General features: G+C 44.7%; 1 protein-coding gene across 2 annotated transcripts in view; it reads right to left on the bottom strand.

Annotated features, from left to right (window-relative positions):
• LOC149441380 (uncharacterized) overlaps nucleotides 1-22,679 on the bottom strand; it is a 62,136-nt gene that overhangs the window by 28,198 nt on the left and 11,259 nt on the right. Inside the window, exon 2 of one of the 2 annotated variants that reach the window (XM_089657414.1) lies at nucleotides 7,770-7,885. The exons of the other annotated variant lie outside the window; for it this stretch is intronic. Within the exon in view, the coding sequence (XP_089513540.1) occupies nucleotides 7,770-7,874 (105 nt within the window). The 5' untranslated portion in view covers nucleotides 7,875-7,885. The remainder of the gene's footprint in view (nucleotides 1-7,769; nucleotides 7,886-22,679) is intronic. 2 annotated transcript variants of the gene reach the window in all.

Raw genomic sequence — 22,679 nt, 5'->3', positions numbered from 1 at the left:
CTGTGCTGCACCTGGTATGCCTTGGCGAACGTAGTCACACAGGGGAGGAACTTCTGAGTGTAATAAACAGAGAAATCGACAGATGGCTGTCTCTGCGCAAACTGAAAATCGGAACCATGTTGACCGACAACGGAAAGAACATGGTGTCTGCTCTGCGTCAAGGAAGGTTGTGCCATGCGCCATGCATGGCTCACGTGTTCAATCTGGTTGTCAAGCGGTTCCTAAAATCCACCATCCCACTGCAAGACATCCTTAAAATGTCACGTAAACTTTGCATGCATTTCAGCCATTCCTACACCGCAAAGCACACCCTCCTTGAGCTGCAGCGGCAGAACGGAATTCCACAGCATCGCCTGATCTGTGACGTTGCAACAAGGTGGAATTCAACCCTACACATGTTAGACCGCCTTTACGAACAGCGAAAGGCCATCACCGATTTCCTGATGTTACAAGCGGATAAAGGTACTCCCCTGTGTAACTTCGATGTCAGCCATTGACAGCTCATGCGTGACACCTGCCGCTTGCTCAGGCCCTTTGAGGAGGCCACGCTATTCGTGAGTCGGCAGGACTATGGGATGAACGACGTCATTCCTCTGTTGCACGTCCTGGAACAAATGCTGTTAACAATGGCTGGTCAGGGTGCGGTAGACGTGGCGCACAGATCTCAACGCCACATGACCCCTGTGGGGGCAGGACAGGAAGAAGAGGAGGAAGTAGAGGAGGACATTTGTGCTCAGGAATTATTGAGTGAAATGGGTGGTTTTTCCACTCAGCGGACAGGAGTGGAGAAGCAGGAGCATCTGGTAGAGGAGGAGGAGACAGAGGACCCAGACGCACCGTGGCAGTATGCTGTGGAGATGGAGGCAGGGAGTCCCTCGCATTCCTTGGCACAAATGGCCCATAGCATGCTCGGTTGCTTGCGTAGCGACAGCCGAATAATAACCATCAGACAGAGAGATGACTTTTGGCTGTCCACCTTGTTGGACCCTCGCTACCTTTCAAAAATGGTGGCCTTTTTCACACCTGCTGAGAGGGAGGCCAAAATAACGTACTATAAAAACCACTTATGTAGTCAGTTGGTCTCTGCCTTTGTGCGCCAACGTCCATCCTCAGACACTGTGGGCCCTGTGCGCTTGCGTTCCGCTGCCATGGCAGCAGGGGAGGGGTGGGGTGGTAGGAGCAGTGGTAGCTCCACCAGCAGCGGCTGCCTCAGTCTGCAGTCGATGATGAGTAGCTTTCTTCACCAGCGCAGTGAGGAAACTACTAACCAGCCGCAGCATCAGCAGCATCAGGTGGACCTGGAGCAGGACCTCAAACAACAGGCTTGGGCCTACTTGGACAGCACCCTGCCAACCGAGGTAGACAATCCCCTTGACTACTGGGCAACGAAACTTGACCTTTGGCCCCAACTAGCTGAATTTGCCCTTGAAAGGCTGTCATGCCCGGCCAGTAGCGTGGCATCGGAGCGCGTGTTTAGTGCGGCAGGAGGTATTGTAACTCCGCGGAGGACACGACTGTCCACCCAAAGTGTGGAGAGACTCACGTTTGTGAAAATGAATCAGGCGTGGATTAGTCTGGATTTCAAACCACCAGTTCCTGACACAACTGACTAAATCCGCCATGAATCATGCCCCTGCCATGTGCCACTTTCAGGTCTCCTCACACTGCTGGTGTGTTCAATTTTTTGTCATAGGGTGCTGGCAGATTACGGGCCTCCCATAGCTGCTGCCAGGCCCCTAATCTGCCATGGGCCCCTATACCGCCTCCTCATGCTGCTGCCAAGTCCAGAGTCTCTCATGGGTCCCTGTACGGCCTCCCATTGCTGCTATCTCCATCGCCACACTCTGCCATGTGCCACTTTCAGGTCTCCTCACACACTGCTGGTGTGTTCAATTTTTTGTCATAGGGTGCTGGCAGATTACGGGCCTCCCATAGCTGCTGCCAGGCCCCTAATCTGCCATGGGCCCCTATACCGCCTCCTCATGCTGCTGCCAAGTCCAGAGTCTCTCATGGGTCCCTGTACGGCCTCCCATTGCTGCTGTCTCCATCGCCACACTCTGCCATGTGCCACTTTCAGGTCTCCTCACACTGCTGGTGTGTTCAATTTTTTGTCATAGGGTGCCGGCAGATTACGGGCCTCCCATAGCTGCTGCCAGGCCCCTAATCTGCCATGGGCCCCTGTACCGCCTCCTCATGCTGCTGCCAGGTCCACAGTGTCTCATGCCATGTGCCACTTTCAGGTCTCCTCACACTGCTGGTGTGTTCAATTTTTTGTCATAGGGTGCTGGCAGATTACGGGCCTCCCATAGCTGCTGCCAGGCCCCTAATCTGCCATGGGCCCCTATACCGCCTCCTCATGCTGCTGCCAAGTCCAGAGTCTCTCATGGGTCTCTGTACGGCCTCCCATTGCTGCTGTCTCCATCGCCACACTCTGCCATGTGCCACTTTCAGGTCTCCTCACACTGCTGGTGTGTTACATTTTTTGTCATAGGGTGCTGGCAGATTACGGGCCTCCCATAGCTGCTACCAGGCCCCTAATCTGCCATGGGCCCCTGTACCGCCTCCTCATGCTGCTGCCAGGTCCACAGTGTTTCATGGGTCCCTGTACGGCCTCCCATTGCTGCTGTCTCCATCGCCACACTCTGCCATGTGCCACTTTCAGGTCTCCTCACACTGCTGGTGTGTTACATTTTTTGTCATAGGGTCCTGGCAGATTACGGGCCTCCCATAGCTGCTGCCAGGCCCCTAATCTGCCATGGGCCCCTGTACCGCCTCCTCATGCTGCTGCCAGGTCCACAGTGTCTCATGCCATGTGCCACTTTCAGGTCTCCTCACACTGCTGGTGTGTTCAATTTTTTGACATAGGGTGCTGGCAGATTACGGGCCTCCCATAGCTGCTGCCAGGCCCCTAATCTGCCAAGGGCCCCTGTACCGCCTCCTCATGCTGCTGCCAGGTCCACAGTCTCTCATGCCATGTGCCACTTTCAGGTCTCCTCACACTGCTGGTGTGTTCCATTTTTTGTCATAGGGTGCTGGCAGATTACGGGCCTCCTATAGCTGCTGCCAGGCCCCTAATCTGCCATGGGCCCCTATACCGCCTCCTCATGCTGCTGCCAAGTCCAGAGTCTCTCATGGGTCCCTGTACGGCCTCCCATTGCTGCTGTCTCCATCGCCACACTCTGCCATGTGCCACTTTCAGGTCTCCTCACACTGCTGGTGTGTTACATTTTTTGTCATAGGGTGCTGGCAGATTACGGGCCTCCCATAGCTGCTGCCAGGCCCCTAATCTGCCATGGGCCCCTATACCGCCTCCTCATGCTGCTGCCAAGTCCAGAGTCTCTCATGGGTCCCTGTACGGCCTCCCATTGCTGCTGTTTCCATCGCCACACTCTGCCATGTGCCACTTTCAGGTCTCCTCACACTGCTGGTGTGTTCCATTTTTTGTCATAGGGTGCTGGCAGATTACGGGCCTCCCATAGCTGCTGCCAGGCCCCTAATCTGCCATGGGCCCCTGTACCGCCTCCTCATGCTGCTGCCAGGTCCACAGTGTCTCATGCCATGTGCCACTTTCAGGTCTCCTCACACAGCTGGTGTGTTCCATTTTTTGTCATAGGGTGCTGGCAGATTACGGGCCTCCCATAGCTGCTGCCAGGACCCTAATCTGCCATGGGCCCCTGTACCGCCTCCTCATGCTGCTGCCAGGTCCAGAGTCTCTCATGGGTCCCTGTACGGCCTCCCATTGCTGCTGTCTCCATCGCCACACTCTGCCATGTGCCACTTTCAGGTCTCCTCACACACTGCTGGTGTGTTCAATTTTTTGACATAGGGTGCTGGCAGATTACGGGCCTCCCATAGCTGCTGCCAGGCCCCTATTCTGCCATGGGCCCCTGTACCGCCTCCTCATGCTGCTGCCAGGTCCACAGTCTCTCATGCCATGTGCCACTTTCAGGTCTCCTCACACTGCTGGTGTGTTCCATTTTTGTTATAGGGTGCTGGCAGATTACGGGCCTCCTATAGCTGCTGCCAGGCCCCTAATCTGCCATGGGCCCCTATACCGCCTCCTCATGCTGCTGCCAAGTCCAGAGTCTCTCATGGGTTCCTGTACGGCCTCCCATTGCTGCTGTCTCCATCGCCACACTCTGCCATGTGCCACTTTCAGGTCTCCTCACACTGCTGGTGTGTTACATTTTTTGTCATAGGGTGCTGGCAGATTACGGGCCTCCCATAGCTGCTGCCAGGCCCCTAATCTGCCATGGGCCCCTGTACCACCTCCTCATGCTGCTGCCAGGTCCACAGTGTCTCATGCCATGTGCCACTTTCAGGTCTCCTCACACTGCTGGTGTGTTCAATTTTTTGTCATAGGGTGCTGGCAGATTACGGGCCTCCCATAGCTGCTGCCAGGCCCCTAATCTGCCATGGGCCCCTGTACCGCCTCCTCATGCTGCTGCCAGGTCCACAGTGTCTCATGGGTCCCTGTACGGCCTCCCATTGCTGCTGTCTCCATCGCCACACTCTGCCATGTGCCACTTTCAGGTCTCCTCACACACTGCTGGTGTGTTCCATTTTTTGTCATAGGGTGCTGGCAGATTACGGGCCTCCCATAGCTGCTGCCAGGCCCCTAATCTGCCATGGGCCCCTGTACCGCCTCCTCATGCTGCTGCCAGGTCCAGTCTCTCATGGGTCCCTGTACGGCCTCCCATTGCTGCTGTCTCCAGCCGGTCAGGGTGCGGTAGATGTGGCGCACAGATCTCAACGCCACATGACCCCTGTGGGGGCAGGACAGGAAGAAGAGGAGGAGGTAGAGGAGGACATTGGTGCTCAGGAATTATTGAGTGAAATGGGTGGTTTTTCCACTCAGCGGACAGGAGTGGAGGAGCAGGAGCATCTGGTAGAGGAGGAGGAGGAGGAGACAGAGGACCCAGACGCACCGTGGCAGTATGCTGTGGAGATGGAGGCAGGGAGTCCCTCGCATTCCTTGGCACAAATGGCCCATAGCATGCTCGGTTGCTTGCGTAGCGACAGCCGAATAATAACCATCAGACAGAGGGATGACTTTTGGCTGTCCACCTTGTTGGACCCTCGCTACCGTTCAAAAATGGTGACCTTTTTCACACCTGCTGAGAGGGAGGCCAAAATAACGTACTATAAAAACCACCTATGGAGTCAGCTGGTCTCTGCCTTTCTGCGCCAACGTCCATCCTCAGACACTGTGGGCCCTGTGCGCTCGCGTTCCGCTGCCATGGCAGCAGGGGAGGGGTGGGGTGGTAGGAGCAGTGGCAGCTCCAACAGCAGCGGCTGCCTCAGTCTGCAGTCGATGATGAGTAGCTTTCTTCACCAGCGCAGTGAGGAAACTACTAACCAGCCGCAGCAGCAGCAGCATCAGGTGGACCTGGAGCAGGACCTCAAACAACAGGCTTAGGCCTACTTGGACAGCACCCTGCCAACCGAGGTAGACAATCCCCTTGACTACTGGGCAATGAAACTTGACCTTTGGCCCCAACTAGCTGAATTTGCCCTTGAAAGGCTGTCATGCCCGGCCAGTAGCGTGGCATCGGAGTGCGTGTTTAGTGCGGCAGGAGGTATTGTAACTCCGCGGAGGACACGACTGTCCACCCAAAGTGTGGAGAGACTCACGTTTGTGAAAATGAATCAGGCGTGGATTAGTCTGGATTTCAAACCACCAGTTCCTGACACAACTGACTAAATCCGCCATGAATCATGCCCCTGCCATGTGCCACTTTCAGGTCTCCTCACACTGCTGTTGTGTTCCATTTTTTGTCATAGGGTTCTGGCAGATTACGGGCCTCCCATTGCTGCTGCCAGGCCCGTAATCTGCCATGGGCCCCTGTACCGCCTCCTCATGCTGCTGCCAGGTCCAGAGTGTGTCATGGGTCCCTGTACGGCCTCCCATTGCTGCTGTCTCCATCGCCACACTCTGCCATGTGCCACTTTCAGGTCTCCTCACACACTGCTGGTGTGTTTCATTTTTTGTCATAGGGTGCTGGCAGATTACGGGCCTCCCATAGCTGCTGCCAGGCCCCTAATCTGCCATGGGCCCCTGTACCACCTCCTCATGCTGCTGCCAGGTCCACAGTGTCTCATGCCATGTGCCACTTTCAGGTCTCCTCACACTGCTGTTGTGTTCCATTTTTTGTCATAGGGTGCTGGCAGATTACGGGCCTCCCATAGCTGCTGCCAGGCCCGTAATCTGCCATGGGCCCCTGTACCGCCTCCTCATGCTGCTGCCAGGTCCAGAGTCTCTCATGCATCCCTGTACGGCCTCCCATTGCTGCTGTCTCCATCGCCACACTCTGCCATGTGCCACTTTCAGGTCTCCTCACACACTGCTGGTGTGTTACATTTTTTGTCATAGGGTGCTGGCAGATTACGGGCCTCCCATTGCTGCTGCCAGGCCCGTAATCTGCCATGGGCCCCCGTACCGACTCCTCATGCTGCTGCTAGGCCCGTAATCTGTCATGGGCCCCTGTTGTCGCTTGTTGGCATATTCCGCTCGTTCAGATGCTCCTTCTCCTGCTACTCCTCTTCACAGATTCCGTCAGCAGTCTTTCTTGGAATACGTTTCCAAGAGACAACAGTTTGCGAGCACGCACCCGACGGTGCAGAAGCTGAACGTCCTCCTGTCCAAGTTGCTGCTGCCAGGCTCGTAATCTGTCATGCGCCCCTGTACCGCCTCCTCATGCTGCTGCCAGGTCCAGAGTGTGTCATGGGCCCCCGTACCGACTCCTCATGCTGCTGCCAGGCCCGTAATCTGTCATGGGCCCCTGTACCTACTCCTCATGCTGCTGCCAGGCCCGTAATCTGTCATGGGCCCCTGTACCGCCTCCTCATGCTGCTGCCAGGTCCAGAGTGTGTCATGGGTCCCTGTACGGCCTCCCATTGCTGCTGTCTCCATTGCCACACTCTGCCATGTGCCACTTTCAGGTCTCCTCACACTGCTGGTGGTTTCCATTTTTGTCATAGGGTGCTGTATGGCCTCCCATTGCTGCTGCCTCCACCGCCACACTGTGGCTCCACACTCTGGTTTTGGCCCCGTGACTGCCCAAATGAGTGAAGTGTGCGGTGATTCTAAGATCGACGGCACTCATCTGCATGTCATACTGACTGTCAGTATTATTTCTCTTCCCCAGCAGACTCCAAGGGCATTTAAATTAAAGGTACAGTGTTCTGCACTAATATAAAGGCTCTCTGAAGCCTAGAAACACCCTTTTATAAGTTAAATTCGCAGCGAATATATTCGACTCGAATCAAAATTTTTCCACGAATTCGCCGAATCAGTCGAATCGAATTTTTGAATACTTCGCTCATCTCTAATGAAGACCATAATAATGAAGAACAGGATAAAAGGTCTGCCCAATTATCCTGCTGGGAAGAGACACAGAGGTGCAGGAACAGTTCTAAAATTAAGTTCTAAACCCTCAGCACAATAACCAAAGCCATGTTTGTCTGTCTGAGTTTCCTTTATCTGCTTCAGTTTCTACCAAAAACAGGATTATTGAAATTGGGTAATTAGTGATTGACCAAGCTGTCCCTAGTGCAGTTGAGAAAGCATTTTGTGAACCTCTTCAATGAACAGAGATGGATATAAACTGTTTGATGAACTCTGTAAAAGTGCTTTGTATTAAATCCATTCTATATACTTATAAGAAACATTTTTTTTTCCAAAGCAGGTTAGCAAACGAACACATGCCTGTCAGTTGCTAACTACGGGCAGCATCAACTTTTCCCCATTAAAATGTATTGTACATTACCTTTACAGATGTATCATTTTCTGCTATGGGAATGTTGATGCATTCATTTGACATGGAATCCGACATGTCCATTGTCATTTTATTCATCATACCTTGATCTGTCATCTTCACAGTAACTGAAAAATGCCATATTTGTGTAGATTACTATATACACTTGAATAGAGACAATAATTTACATTTTACAACCGACAGAGCCCAACATATACATTATGTATGTTTGTCTTCTGGTAAGGGAACATGAAACACCACGCATTTCAGTGCAAGTAATGACACTAAAAAAAACATGGCCATTGTGTGGCCTGAATATACAGCATACAACCCTTGAAAGGCGCACATGTGTATTATGACTACTTACAGTAGGCATTCTCAGCTGATGCTCCATGTTTGGTCATCTGCAAACTTTCAACAATGACCGATATCTACTCAAATATTATACAGCATGTGTGGAAGATTTTGATTTATAAGAGCTGTATTAGTTATTTTTTATGTGGTCGTCTGTAGAAGATCTTCTGCCTCAAGGCTGCTTACGTTCATTTGCTCCTCTGCCTTTTTTTTTTTTAACCGTGGAAGCAAGGAGAAGATATCCTGTGTAAGCTCCAAGTAAATCCTTGCACAGGGCTAGGGACTCCACATCCCATGACAGAGCATCGGTGTCTAAATGGCCAATCACCAAGTAACAGCATTGTCACAAGTCAGATGCTCCCCCATACCTAGAAGTACTGGGTGTTTCTCTTATCTTTCCCAGGGTATGGAGTGAATCGGGGTTGAAGGAAAAGCAAGTCAAAGCAGTTGATGGAAGATGAACCTGTTGCTTTACCTTTCATTGGTTCAGAACTAGTTTGTGTACCGTTGTAGCAGTACCTCATTTTTTTACCCAGGTGCATGTTAAGCTCAGTCCTCTATAGAAAAACACTGAACCCCCCACCATTAGTTTGCTTACACATTGCAGAAGAGATTTTTGATTATGAAGTTAAACTAGACCACTTCAGAAAGTCAGAGTGGTTCATTATTAGCAAGAAATTTAGGGGTAAAAGCTAAAAATATTTTGATTAGATCAAAATGTACTAGTTGCACTCAAAAGATTATTTTCCTTTGCATACAAACAAAAGGATATTTACAAGATTGTTATTTTACCAGACATGCAAGTCCAGCATTTAGTACAATTAGGCCCATCTCCTCATCGCTCCCTAGACATCATCTTTACTCTGCAGAATCTGCATAGAATCAGTCAATATTCTTCACCTGGCTGGATCTTCTAAGGGCATGAGACCTGATTTCCGAGGTACGTTGTGTGAAAATATCTGGAAGAATGCAACAAAATGGAGGAGAGAAGAGCAGATGTATCAGACAGGTGTATAAACATGCTTCGAACACTGACAATCTTCCCATTTTTAGTGTATTTGATATGTTATTTTTGTACTGGTACTTTAAACTGTGTATTTACTTTTTTTTCCACAGTCTATTTTTTAATTCTGGAAAAAAAAAAAGGACAATAATGACACTTCTGAGGGGCTTTTTTGCCACAAAAAAGGTTTCACTGGAGTGAGGATGTGTCCCAGAAGTCTAAATTGTGCTTTAAAAAAGGCCTGGTGGCTTACCATAATCCAGGGCAATTTTTGGTATCTGGGGGATCAATTTTCCCATAAAATTGGCAAGGAGTGAGAGACTGTTAATCCAAAATAACGAAACCACTGGATAGGACCACCAGATTTGGTAGAAGGTACCCAACTGGCCACAGAGATGTATAGCCAGGTACATAATAGGCAACACAAACAGGGACCATATACCATCTTGTCAGGACCTTATAGTTAGTTTCAATAGCTAGCACATTTTGAGAACTAAGCTTCACAGTTTCCAAGAGTTGGTACCATTCCTCTTCCTCTATAGTCAACCCTAAATCAGTATGCCTTTGTCAGTTACACGTCGGGAATTGGGATGTAGTAGGGGCAGCTAGTAAAGCATGTATAAATGATATTAAACCTGGAGCATGCAGGTATCTCTACAATGTTGTTTGAAGGGTGTGAAATACAGGAGGACCTTCTGGGAATTTAATACTGCATTCCAAAAAGGGTTTACTCTGGTGAGATCTAACAGTTCCATTGATGGAACTAGTTGTGTCCGGCTTAATCCATGTTGCAAAATTTGAGCAGCAATGATATGCGAGAAGAAAAGGTGAGTTTTGCACCATAGACATGAGAGGTATATTTGGCGACATCAAGCCTCCAGAATATTTATTGGCATCCCACACCTGCATTGTATGTTCCACAATGGGGTTTACCAGGTGAGGTCTACTATATGGAGCCAGCCTTACAAGGTTATGTATGCAGACTGGATCCCAATCCGGCACCTCTAGAGCAACCCAGAGAGGGGATTTGGATGTCATGTGTAATTTAGGGATCAGGGCCAACTGAGCAGGCCGGTAGTATCTAGCTATATTTGGGAGGTCTAACCTAACCAGGAAAATAGGTCATTTAAATTACTGCTACCCTGTCCAACCAGGAGATATGTAAATTATTCCAGGCTGTAAGCCTACGTATCAGCAAAGGATTATTTGTGGAATAAGGAGTATCATTGGATGTTATGAAGGATATTCCTAGATAGGGTAAATATTCAGGAAGCCACAGGAATTGTGGCGTTGGAAGGGATATATTGAGTGCTTTACACTTGGCTCATTCAGTCAAAGACTAGAGTTAAAATGAATCTAAAGAGTATAGCTAAAAGAATTGGCAAGGAGGTAACAGGATTGGTGAGATGAAGGATCACATCATCACCAAATAAACTTATCCTATGATCAGTGTCTGAAACAGAAATCCCTGTAACAATTGGATTTGCTCCTATTAACTGAGCCAAGGGTTCAATGAGAAAGGTGAAAAGGGAGTGGGGAAAGAAAGCATTCTTATCTAGTGCCACTAAGCACTGGAACGGTGGTTGACTTGAAACCAGACTATCAGACGTAACCATACAGGGAAGTATATAAGAAAGCAACCCAACTACAGATACAGTATTAGGACCTAATCTCCGTTTAGGCAATAGATATGAAAGACAAGACCATCATATTGAATTTAAAGCTTTTCTGAGATCTAAGGATGGAAGAAGAAGATAAGGATATTCTTGATTTTGACATGGTAAGTGAGGTGTATGATCTTACATACATGATCCCAGCTTGACACATTGTCAACTGAATTGATCCTTAAGTGCTAGTATTTTGGCTAGCAATTTAACATCCTAGTTGTGGAGGAAGATTAGCCTGTAATCAGACCAGGAGGTGGTATTAATTTGGGGTTTAGGCTGAGATCTTAAATGTAAATCTACCAAATAGTGAAAAAGAAAAGATACAAAAAGAATTCCCTTTTATATGGAAAGATAGAGAGATAAAATATTTAGGGGTTAAACTCACTGCTTTATATACGGATTTGTACAAGATAAATTATATCTCACTTTTAAATGAGATTAAGGAGGAACTTAAGAAATTGGGAGGAGGTAACCCGTCTTGGATGGGGCGCATAAATCTGATAAAAATGGTGATAGTACCTAAAATCCTATACAAATTCCAGATGATCCCAATTAAACTTCCAGAGGTTTTTTTTAAGGTGATTAAAAAGATGCTAATAAGATATATTTGGAAAAATAAAAAAAACAGGATATCTTATGATCTGTTGAGTAGAAATAAAGAGAAGGGAGGATTGGGAGTGCCAGATTTTAAGAGGTATTATAGAGCAGCACTTCATGCAAGAATTTATAACTGGACACACAACCCAGAGGGGAAAAGGTGAGTTAAAATTGAAAACGAATTAAGTGGAGTTAATTTGAGTAAAATCATATGGGTTTCAGCACAATATAGAGGATTAAAAGATACCACGAGTGTTTATACAGTAAATATTTTAAAGGTTTGGGATAATTTGCATAAGCTCATGAAATGGGATTTTAATTCACAATTAATGTCACTAAGGAACACGGAGTATTTTCCTCCAGGTAGGGAGGAAGCCACAGGAAAATGGTTTAAAAAGGAGGATATCCAATTGAGGGATATCATGGAAGGGCAGGAATTGAGAACACTTAAGGATTTGAAAAAGGATAAAAGGGAACTTTTTATTAAGATAGACGAGTGGAGATATCACCAATTAAAACACTTTGTTAGGAGTCTTCCGAAACCTTTGAGATCGAGAAAAGATTGGAACTTGTTTGAGAGGTTGTTGGAGTCACGTGGGGATGGGAAGCGGGGCACGGCAAAAGTTTATAAGATTCTCACTGAGTTAGATACACACACAAAACCAATGTATATAGTAAAATGGGAAAGGGAGTTGGGGATAGAAATCGATGAAGACAAACAGAGAAAAATATATAGATTAACACATGAAAATGTAAGCATGAGAGAGGTGGAGGTTAATTATAAGTGTTTAACAAGATGGCACATTTCACCGAATGTTGAATATAAGATGTGTGGGGAGAATACATCAGAGTGTTGCCAGGGGTGTGGAAAGATAGGCACATATGGTGGGAGTGTCCAAAGATTCAAGATTTTTGGCAGACAGTGGTTTATTTAATTGGGAAAATCTCTGGGATAAAGATAGGATTGGATCCAGAGTTGTGTCTATTACATAATAGAGCTATCAGTGAACAAATATAAGGACTCGGGTATATGGTACTATCTAAATGTGGCAAAGGGGTTGATACCTAAGTTTTGGCATAACTCAGAGGTGCCGAGAGAAGAGGATTGGGTGGAAAGAGTGAATCAGATATGCAAGATGGAGAAATTGTATTATATGCAAGAAGACAAGATGGGGTTATATTATGGGAGGTGGGGAAAATGGGAAGATTTTGTGTCCAAGGTGAAAAATATGAAGCAGTAGAGTGGGATAGGTGGAAGTACCTCTTACTAAGGAAAAGATGCTATGGAGAAATGCAGAGTGGGGGGTTTCTATTTAGGGGGGTAAGGGAATAATGATAGAAAGGGATAAAAGGAATGATTTTGTATGGTATATGTGAGTAATGATAGAATATGTATTTTATAATACAAATACTACAAATACAAATATTTAAATAAAAAAAAAAAGAAAAAAAAAAAAGGTGTTTAGGAACCACAGAAATAGAAACAAATAATGCCTCCCTCCTGAACATACCTCCCTTCGAGATACTGTTGAAGGCTTTTGTGCGCAATGAGTTGGTCAGCAAACTTTTTGTAGTAACCTGCCACAATGCCATCAGGCCCATGTAGTTTATTATTTTTTAGCCATTTATTTACTTGGCGTAATCATCTGATGGAATAGGTTATTGCAGCGTCCACTTATATATGCAAGTATATATGCATTTTTACAAGATATTATAAGATATGGGATATTTATGTGATATATGTATCACTATACGTTATATACGATATATGTATCACTATACGTTTACAATTATTGACAGATTTTATATATGCATGTATATATGCATTTTTACAAGATATTATAAGATACGGGATATTTATATTTATCCTTTTTTATATCTTATTTTTATTTTTATATATCTTATAATAAATGTGCTATAGATCATAAATAATAGCATACATGCATATACATATACTATTGTAATATGCCTATAGGTACTGCATAGTTACATATGTAGTTTTATTAGATAGATAATATTAACAAATCATACTAATGCCTTTCTGAAATGCCACACAATAAGATATTTAGTGTGACATATATCTCTTTGCTTTGATGTATTTATGAATATCCTTTATATCAAGTACGATCATGTTGCAATAAGTCATAAAAAATCTTTTTGCAAGGTGCAATATGTGTAACATTACCAATATAGGATCACCTGTGCTATATGTAGCTATATGCTTAGATATAATTTTAATTTTAAAGTATTATTTTATCCTTGGACTGGAACAATAAAGTCCTTTTTAATAAGGATAAATTAAGTTTTCTTTTATGTAGCCATACCTGAGAGAATTGCCGTTTAATTGGTATACCCCCCATTTTTGGTATTTATTTATTTATTTGAAATTGGGTCCGGGACTTACACTGGATTGTAATATCTCCATGGTAACATGTTTTTATCTGGTGATCCTATATGATGGTATAGCGATGTTTCCGGGATCTGACACACGCTCGCACATGTGCAGTCAGTCCGGACTACGCCAAAATAGCGCCGCTTGTGAGGACATTTATCTCTGGGAAGATGGCGCGTGGCAATGATACACGCACCACTCCCACTACTTAAAGGACAGTGCGGCATCAACAGCTCATGGCCAGGACACCCTATGACTAAGAGCACTTGCTCGAAACGCGTCAGAGTCAGGCTGTAGCTGTTTTGACGCCTTACCGCCGGCACCACAAGGGGTCCCGGCAGCAGCTTGCAATCGGTCAGTAATCTATTTTATTTGCTTTCTTGCTGTATACATACCCATTGTGTGGAATAAACATCCTAAGGCAATATTGCACTACTGGCCTCCTCTGTTGTTTCTTTCTGAGCTCCTGTGGGAGCCAGGTACATCCGCAGAGTGGTTACCATTTGGGAAGGCGTAGTGCAAACCGTGGGATAGCGAAGGAGGCATTGACCAGATCTGACCAGACCTTTTTGATGAGATGTCTGATGTCTGATGTCCTTATTATATCATACAAATGCGCAAAAAGTTTGCGTATCTGGTGAGTGCGCAATCTACACTTTAATTGTCTCACCTTATCCACAATCTGTGTCTTTTGGATACCAGAAGATCATTTGAGATCTTGTTCACACCTGCACTCTGAACTTATGTTTTAGACACAGTGTTTCTTTCACGTTTATATTGGCCACATATTCTAGTGGCACATACATAGATGCACAGTGTCACTTTATATATTTGTGTGCACTTTCTTACATGTTTATATATGTATTTATTTATTGGTTTTAACAGCGCTGCACATTTATGTTTTTTATTTGAAAAAATATTCATACCCCTTGACATTGTTATATTACAACCAAAAACATAAATGTATTTTATTGGGATTTTATGTGATATGTGCCACTTTGTGTTGGTCTAATTGTGAAGTGGAAGGAAAATGATAAATGGTTTTCAAAATGTTTCACAAATAAATATCTGAAAAGTGTGGTGTGCATTTGTATTCAGCCCTCTTTACTCTGATATCCCTAACTAAAATCTAGTGGAACTGATTGCCTTCAGAAGTCACCTATTTAGTAGAGTCCACCTGTATGTAATTTAAACTCAGTATAAATACAACTGTTCTGTGAAGTCCTCACAGTTTTGTTAGAGAACATTAGTGAACAAACAGCATCATCAAGGCCAAGGAACACACCAGACAGGTTAGGGATAAAGTTGTTAAGTTATGTTAAGTTTAAAGCAGGGTTAGGTTATAAAAAATTATCCCAAGCTCTGAACATCTCACGGAGCAGTGTTCAATCCATCATCCGAAAATGGAAAGAGTATGACACAACTGCAAACCTACCAAGACATGGTAGTCCACCTAAACTGACAGGGTGGGCAAGGACAGTATTAATCAGAGAAGCAGCCAAGAGGCCTTGGTAACTCTGGAGGAGCTGCAGAGATCCACAACTATTAACAACTATTAGTTATGCACTCCACAAATCTGGCCTTTATGGAAGACTGCCAAGAAGAAAGGCATTTTTGGAAGAAAGCCATAAGAAGTCCTGTTTGCAGTTTGCGAGAAGCCATGTGGGGGACACAGCAAACATGTGGAAGAAGGTGCTCTGGTCAGATGAGACCAAAATTGAACAATTTGGCCTAAAAGCAAAACACTATTTGTGGTGGAAAACTAACACTGCACATCACCCTGAACACACCATCCCCACCGTGAAACATGTTGGTGGCAGCATCATGTTGAGGGGATGCTTTGCTTAAACAGGGATAGGAAAGCTGGTCAGAGTTGATGGGAAGATGGATGTAGCCAAATACAGGGAAATCTTAGAAGAAAACCTGTTAGAGTCTGCAAAAGACTTGAGACTGGGGTGGAGGTTCACCAGAGCTACAATGGAATGGTTTAGATCACAGCATATTCATGTGTTAGAATTACCCAGTCTAAGTCCAGACCTAAATCAAATTGAGAATCCGTGGCAACACTTGAAAATTGCTGTTCACAGACACTCTCCATCCAATCTGAGAGAGCTTGAGCTATTTTGCAAACAAGAATGGGCAAAAATTTCACTCTAGATGTGCAAAGCTGGTAGAGACATCCCCAAAAAGATTTGCAGCTGTAGTGCAGCAAAAGGTGGTTCTACAAAAGTATTGACTAGGAGGGCTGAATACAAATGCACGCCACGCTTTTCACATATTTATTTGTAAAAAATTTTGAAAACCTTTTATCATTTTCCTTCCACTTGACAATTATGTGCCTCTTTAAGTTGGTCTATCACATAAAATCTCAATAAAATACATTTACGTTTTTGGTTGTAACATGACAAAATGTGTAAAATGTCAAGGGGTATGAATACTTTTTCAAGGCACTGTAAATGAGAAAGTCTTTTAGCCTATATGGTCAACCTGAAATGTTTGATTTTCTGTCCAGCCTATAAGTATTTTTCAGTTTCTGCATTGAACTGTACTGTATCTTGCTGTTATTGTTTTACCTGTTCAGTTTCTAACTTTCCGTTTATTGCTGTTTGGTACATTCCAGGTAAACTCTCCTTGTTCCTACCATGTTCCTCCTTAATCAGTGTTGGTCTCTGTCATTGTAAAATCATTTAGTTAAGTCACAGATTCCCATAGTTGCATCCTTCTCCAACATGACACATTCAGCAAGGCAAGCTAGTGCCTAAAGTGTGTATACAGCTACATCCAGCCAGAGGTCCAGCATGCACAAACTGCATTAGCTGGCCATAGCAGCTCTGATCAGTCTCTATACCAGCGGGTTGAGAGGTTTAGAGCTGGATTTGGCTGCATACATAGCGAAGGGACTCCTCGTTGCACCTGCTCCTGTTATACAGCGGCTACTTCACCATCACTGCCTTGGAGCCTGCATTTGGAGACAGCTTAGTCCCGAGTGTAAAGGAAATTTGTAATTTAGCATAAAATTGTATTCTATTTTGTATGTTTTGCCTACGTGTTGTACACTGCACTCATTGCGCACACGGCACTAATAATGTTTTCATTACATGTTTGCATTCCTTCAAATCCTGATTAGAAATTAGCCTGCCTATGTAACACCCCTTGTTACCATAAATGTACCAATGAAATATTAATGTGATACCTACATAATCATGTGTATGAAAAAAATTCAGTTGTGCTGAATAAACAGAACAGTTATTTGGAAAGATGCTGAGTATCTTTTTGCGTCTGTTCCCTACTGCAGTAATTAATTTGGAACCACTAATCAATATGAGGATAGGAGTTGCCCATCTATAAAATTTCAGTATCGATATCCAGAACACCAAGAGGGGTGAAAACTGTTTGAGTGCTTTTGCACACAGATGTATAGGTATGCAGCCTGGGCCATCCATGTGGTGCCATCCTTTGTGCATGAACTGCATCAGCCGGCTACAATTGCTCTGAACTGCCACATCTGTTCAGTGGACTTTGCTCCAGCCATCCCCATCATTATAGATTCACAAGTAACTGCATAACAGGATTGCCCATCCTTTTATTTTGTGGGGACATTTGTTTTTCGTTATCAGATGTTGTGGGTGTGACATTGAAATGCGATTCAGATTGAGCGCTGACCTCCAATTACCATGTTAGTTTATTAGATAGGGTGGTTCCTTACTTATTAGGGTCTTGGTGCCGATTTGTGATCATCACATATATCATCTGGAGTATGAGGATTGTGGTGTGGGGTCACTGGGTGGTCTTATATGGGGGGGGAGGTTGGGAGGGAACAGGGGAAGGACCAGGTGTGTGTATTATGATGTTCATTATACAGTATCTCACAGAAGTGAGTACACCCCTCACATTTTTGTAAATATATTACATCTTTTCATGTGGGAACACTGAAGAAATGACACCCTGCTACAATGTAAAGTAGTAAGTGCACAGCTTGTATAACAGTGTAAATTTGCTGTCCCCTCAAAATAACTCAACACACAGCCATTAATGTCTAAACCGCTGGCAACAAAAGTGAGTACATCTCTAAGTGAAAATGGCCAAATTGGGCCCAATTAGCCATTTTCCCTCCCCGGTGTCATGTGACTCGTTAGTGTTACAAGGTCTCAGGTGTGAATGGGCAGCAAAGTGTGTTAAATTTGGTGTTATCACTCTCTCATACTGGTCACTGGAAGTTCAACATGGCACCCCATGGCAAAGAACTCTGAGGATCTGAAAAAAAAGAAATGTTGGTCTACATAAAAATGACCTACGCTATAAGAAGATTGCCAAGACCCTGAAAATGAGCAGCAGCACGGGGGCCAAGACCATACAGCAGTTTGCCAGGACAGGATCCACTCAGAACAGGCCTCGCCATGATCGACCAAAGAAGTTGAGTGCACGTGCTCAGCGTCATATCCAGAGGTTCTCTGGGAAATAGCCGTATGTGTGCTGCCAGTATTGCTGTAGAGGTTGAAGGGGAGAGGGGTCAGCCTGTCAGTGCTCAGACCATACGCTGCGCACTGCATCAAATTGGTCTGCATGGCGGTCATTCCAGAAGGAAGCCTCTTCTAAAGATGATGCACAAGAAAGCCCGCAAACAGTTTGCTGAAGACAAGCAGACTAAGGACATGGATTACTGGAACCATGTCCTGTGGTCTGATGAGACCAAGATAAACTTATTTGGTTCAGATGCGTGTGTGGTGGCAACCAGGTGAGGAGTACAAAGACAAGTGTGTCTTGCCTACATTCAAGCATGGTGGTGGGAGTGTCATGGTCTGGGGCTGCATGAGGGCTGCCAGCACTAGGGAGCTACAGTTCATTAGGGAACCATGAATGCCAACATGTACTGTGACATACTGAAGCAGAGCATGATTCCCTCCCTTCGGGGAGTGGGTCACAGGCATATTCAAACATGATAACGAGCCCAAACACACCTCCAAGATGACCACTGCCTTGCTAAAGAAGCTGAGGGTAAAGGTGATCGACTGGCCAAGCATGTCTCCAGACCTAAACCCTATTGAGCATCTGTGGGGCATCCTCAAACGGCAGGTGGAGAAGTGCAAGGTCTCCAACATCCACCAGCTCTGTGATGTCGTCATGGAGGAGTGTAAGAGGACTCCAGTGGCAACTTGTGAAGCTCTGGTGAACTCCATGCCTAAGAGGGTTAAGGCAGTGCTAGAAAATAGTGGTGGCCACACAAAATATTGGCACTTTGGGCCCAATTTGGACGTTTTCACTTAGGGGTGTACTCACTTTTGTTGCCAGCACTTTAGACATTAATGGCTGTGTGTTGAGTTATTTTGAGGGGACAGCAAATTTACACTGTTATACAAGCTGTATACTCACTAATTTACATTGTAGCAATGTGTCATTTCTTCAGTGTTGTCACATGAAAAGATATAATAAAATATTTACAAAAATGTGAGGGGTGTACTCACTTCTGTGAGATACTGTATATTGATGGTTTGCCTGGTTTTATTGCATTGACATAAAAAACACTTTTTTTTATATTTTCATAAAGAATAGCTTTAGTTTGTGTCTGTATTGCCACAGTTCTTTTTCTTTGTTTAGTGGTCCAGCATAGACACCCAGTAGTGTGATTGGTACAAAAATGCACACCATCATCCCAGGTTATTAAAAAGCAGTTACTCAATCACAAAATCTCCCTACTGTGGTAAAGGACTCAACTGACATGAAATATGAAGCAGGACAGTCTAGTAGTTCAAGAGTATTTTGGGATACTCCAGCCAATAGTTCAAAAATATGTACACTTGTAAGCATTTGGAACAAGTAGCAAGCCAAAACCAACTTATGGTAGGGTAGTCAGCCTATGTACATTTCTTTAGTATTCCTCCTGCAGCTATGCCTCCAGTGCGATGAAGCCAGTCATTAGATTTAATACATGTAAAGGCAGCTATGGCAGATGTTGGAGGTTATGTAACACATGCAAACAGCAGCATGGCTGTTTCAGGCTAGGTTCACATATATACAAATGGTGGTTGATTCACTTTCTGGGGGCATTTTGTTTTTCACACCTATTTTTGCTATGGGGTTTTTTTTGCATTTTTATGCAGTTTGTGACTTTAGCTGGTTGCTAAGGAGTGGGTGTCCACCGGCGTTCTTAAAAACCATTACACAGCATGGCTGTCAAGGAGTGGGTATGGATTTTAAAGGGGAATCCCATGCCAAAATTGAAAAAAAAAAAATGGCGTGGGGTCCCCTCCAAAACCAATACAAGACCATACCAGTTTTTGTAGCTGCTGGCTTTTATTTTATTTTTTTAATTTTGACTGGACTTCCGCAGCACATTTGTATGTAGTTATGTAGTTTTTAAGTTACTGCAGCACATTTTTATGTAGTAAAAATACACTATATTGGCAAAAGTATTGGGATGCCTGCCTTTACACACACATGAACTTTATGGCATCCCAGTCTTGGTACGTCGGGTTCAATATTGAGTTGGCAACCCTTTGCAGCTACAACAGCTTCAACTCTTCTGGAAATGATGTCCACAAGGTTTAGGAGTGTGTCTATGGGAATGTTTGACCATTCTTCCAGAAGAGCATTTGTGAGGTGCAGTCTCCACTCTAATTCATCCCAAAGGTGTTCTATCAGGTTGAGGTCAGAACTCTGTGCAGGCCAATCAAGTTCCTCCACCCCAAACTCGCTCATCTATGTCTTTATGGACCTTGCTTTGTGCACTGGTGTGCAGTCATGTTGGAACAGGAAAGGGGCCATCCCCAAACTGTTCCCACAAATTTGGGAGCAGGAAATCATCCAAATGTCTTGGTATGCTGGGGTCTTATGAGTTCCCTTCACTAGAACAAAGCCAAACTCCTGAAATACAACCCCACACCATAATCCCCCCTCCATCAAACTGTACACTTGGCACAATACAATCAGGCATGTACCGTTCTCCTGGCAACCACCAAACCCAGACACGTCCATCAGATTGCCAGACAGAGATTCGTCACTCCGGAGAACAAGTCTCCACTGCTCTCTAGTCCAGTGGCGGTGTGCTTTACACCACTGCATCTGACGTTTTGCATTGCACTTGGGGATGTACAGCTTGAATGCAGCTGCTCGGCCATGGAAACCCATTCTATGAAGCCCTCTATGAACTGTTGTTGTGCTAATCTGAAAGCCACATGGAGTTTGCAGATCTTTAGCTATTGACTCTGCAGACAGTTGGTGACTTCTGCGCACTATGCGCTAACCCTGCTCTGTCATTTTAGGTGGCCTACCACTCTGTGGCTGAGTTGCTGTTGTTCCCAGTTGCTTCCACTTTGTTATAATACCACTAACAGTTGACCATGGAATATTTAGTAGCAGGATAATTTCACTTGTGGAATAGGTAGAAACCTATCATGGTACCACACTTGAATTCACTGAGCTCCTAAGAGTGGCCCCCTTTTTTTTTTTTACAATAGAATTTTTATTTCAAACAAAATACAAAAGTACAGAATGCACAATTTAAGGGTAGAAGAGAAAAAGGGTAGACACAACGAGATTGAGATACTTTTCAGCCATTAGCATTGCATGATATGGACACAGTTTGGGTAAGTATCAACATCACAGAATAAGAAATAACAGCCTCAAACCAATGGCTCAGGAACGTTATCCAAAATATAAGAAGAAGAAACAAATTTTGACAATGATGGCAGTGACCAATGTCTTGGGTGATCATAATGAAGAATTCGTAGAGTTGCAAGCATACACAATGACAAAATATTAGCAAGTAGATAAATAACTGTAAGCAGTATAAAAGGGTTATTTCAGGGCAGTAAGCCATATAAAAAAGGAGTTACAAAACATTAAAGTATACATTATCCAGCAACCCACTGATCAAAATCCTCAGAATATCGAAACAAAAACCAGGCAGTCCACAGTTTACGGTATTTCTCGGTCAATTCAGTGGCTACCGTTTCTTCCACGTCACATAAACATTATCTACCTCGTGTAGCCATTCCCTAATAGTTCGGGTTTGTGCAGATTTCCAGTGGTGAAGTATTATGGCCTTAGCTGCATTCAGTAGATGTATAGTCAAAGAACGTTTGTAACATTTCAGGGGATAGTCAGAAATATGTAATAGGCAGCAGGCAGGTGTAAGAGATGTGAACAATCAGTTGAGTAAGGTTTTATCAAGGGACAGTCCCACCAGATATGCAAAAGATCGCCAACATCATGTCCACATCTCCAACAGATATCCAAGACATGTGGGAACCATTTTTGAGTTAACAGGGGGTAACACACCAGTTAGTCAGCAATTTGTAGGAAGTTTCTTGAGATCTTGAGCTTATAGAGCATTTATGTGCCAAAATACAAGTATTGGTCCATTGACCACCAGAAAATTTGGTGTTAAGTCTAGTTTCCCATTGTACTCAGAATCTGTGGGTGTCATGCTTAGTGGAATGTTGCAAACTTGTACATATCGAACAGGTCATTTTTTCAACCAGTTCGCCCCACAAGCAGAGAGTTTCCAACTGAGAAAGAAATGTAAAGAAATGTATTTTGTGGGATAGAGGTATGGGGATAGGTTAGGAAGAACAAAAGATCATCTGCGTAAACCGCTATCTTATAAGTCCTGTTCCCTATCAGAAAGCCTTTAATAGAAGTGAGTTGGTTTACTGTACAGACAAAAGGGTTCTGGTGTCAGAATGAATAAGATGGGTGTCAGAGGGCATCTTTGCCTGGACCCGTTTCTTATTAACACTGCATCAGAAAAAATGCCATTGATTTTCAACTTGACCATCAGGTTAAAATAAAGTGAAGAGATCCATGACATCATATTAGATGGAGATGGGAGGTCTATGTATCTGTAGACTGCTAGTAAAAAGTCCCAGGTCACTCTATTAAAAGCCTTCTCCGCATCTGGGGACACAAGA

The sequence above is a fragment of the Staurois parvus genome, unplaced genomic scaffold (assembly GCF_062004578.1).
Source record: "Staurois parvus isolate SC_StPar_1 unplaced genomic scaffold, SC_StPar_1.0 ptg000996l, whole genome shotgun sequence".
NCBI classification, from domain to species: domain Eukaryota; kingdom Metazoa; phylum Chordata; class Amphibia; order Anura; family Ranidae; genus Staurois; species Staurois parvus.
This window is presented reverse-complemented; position numbering and strand designations above follow the sequence as displayed.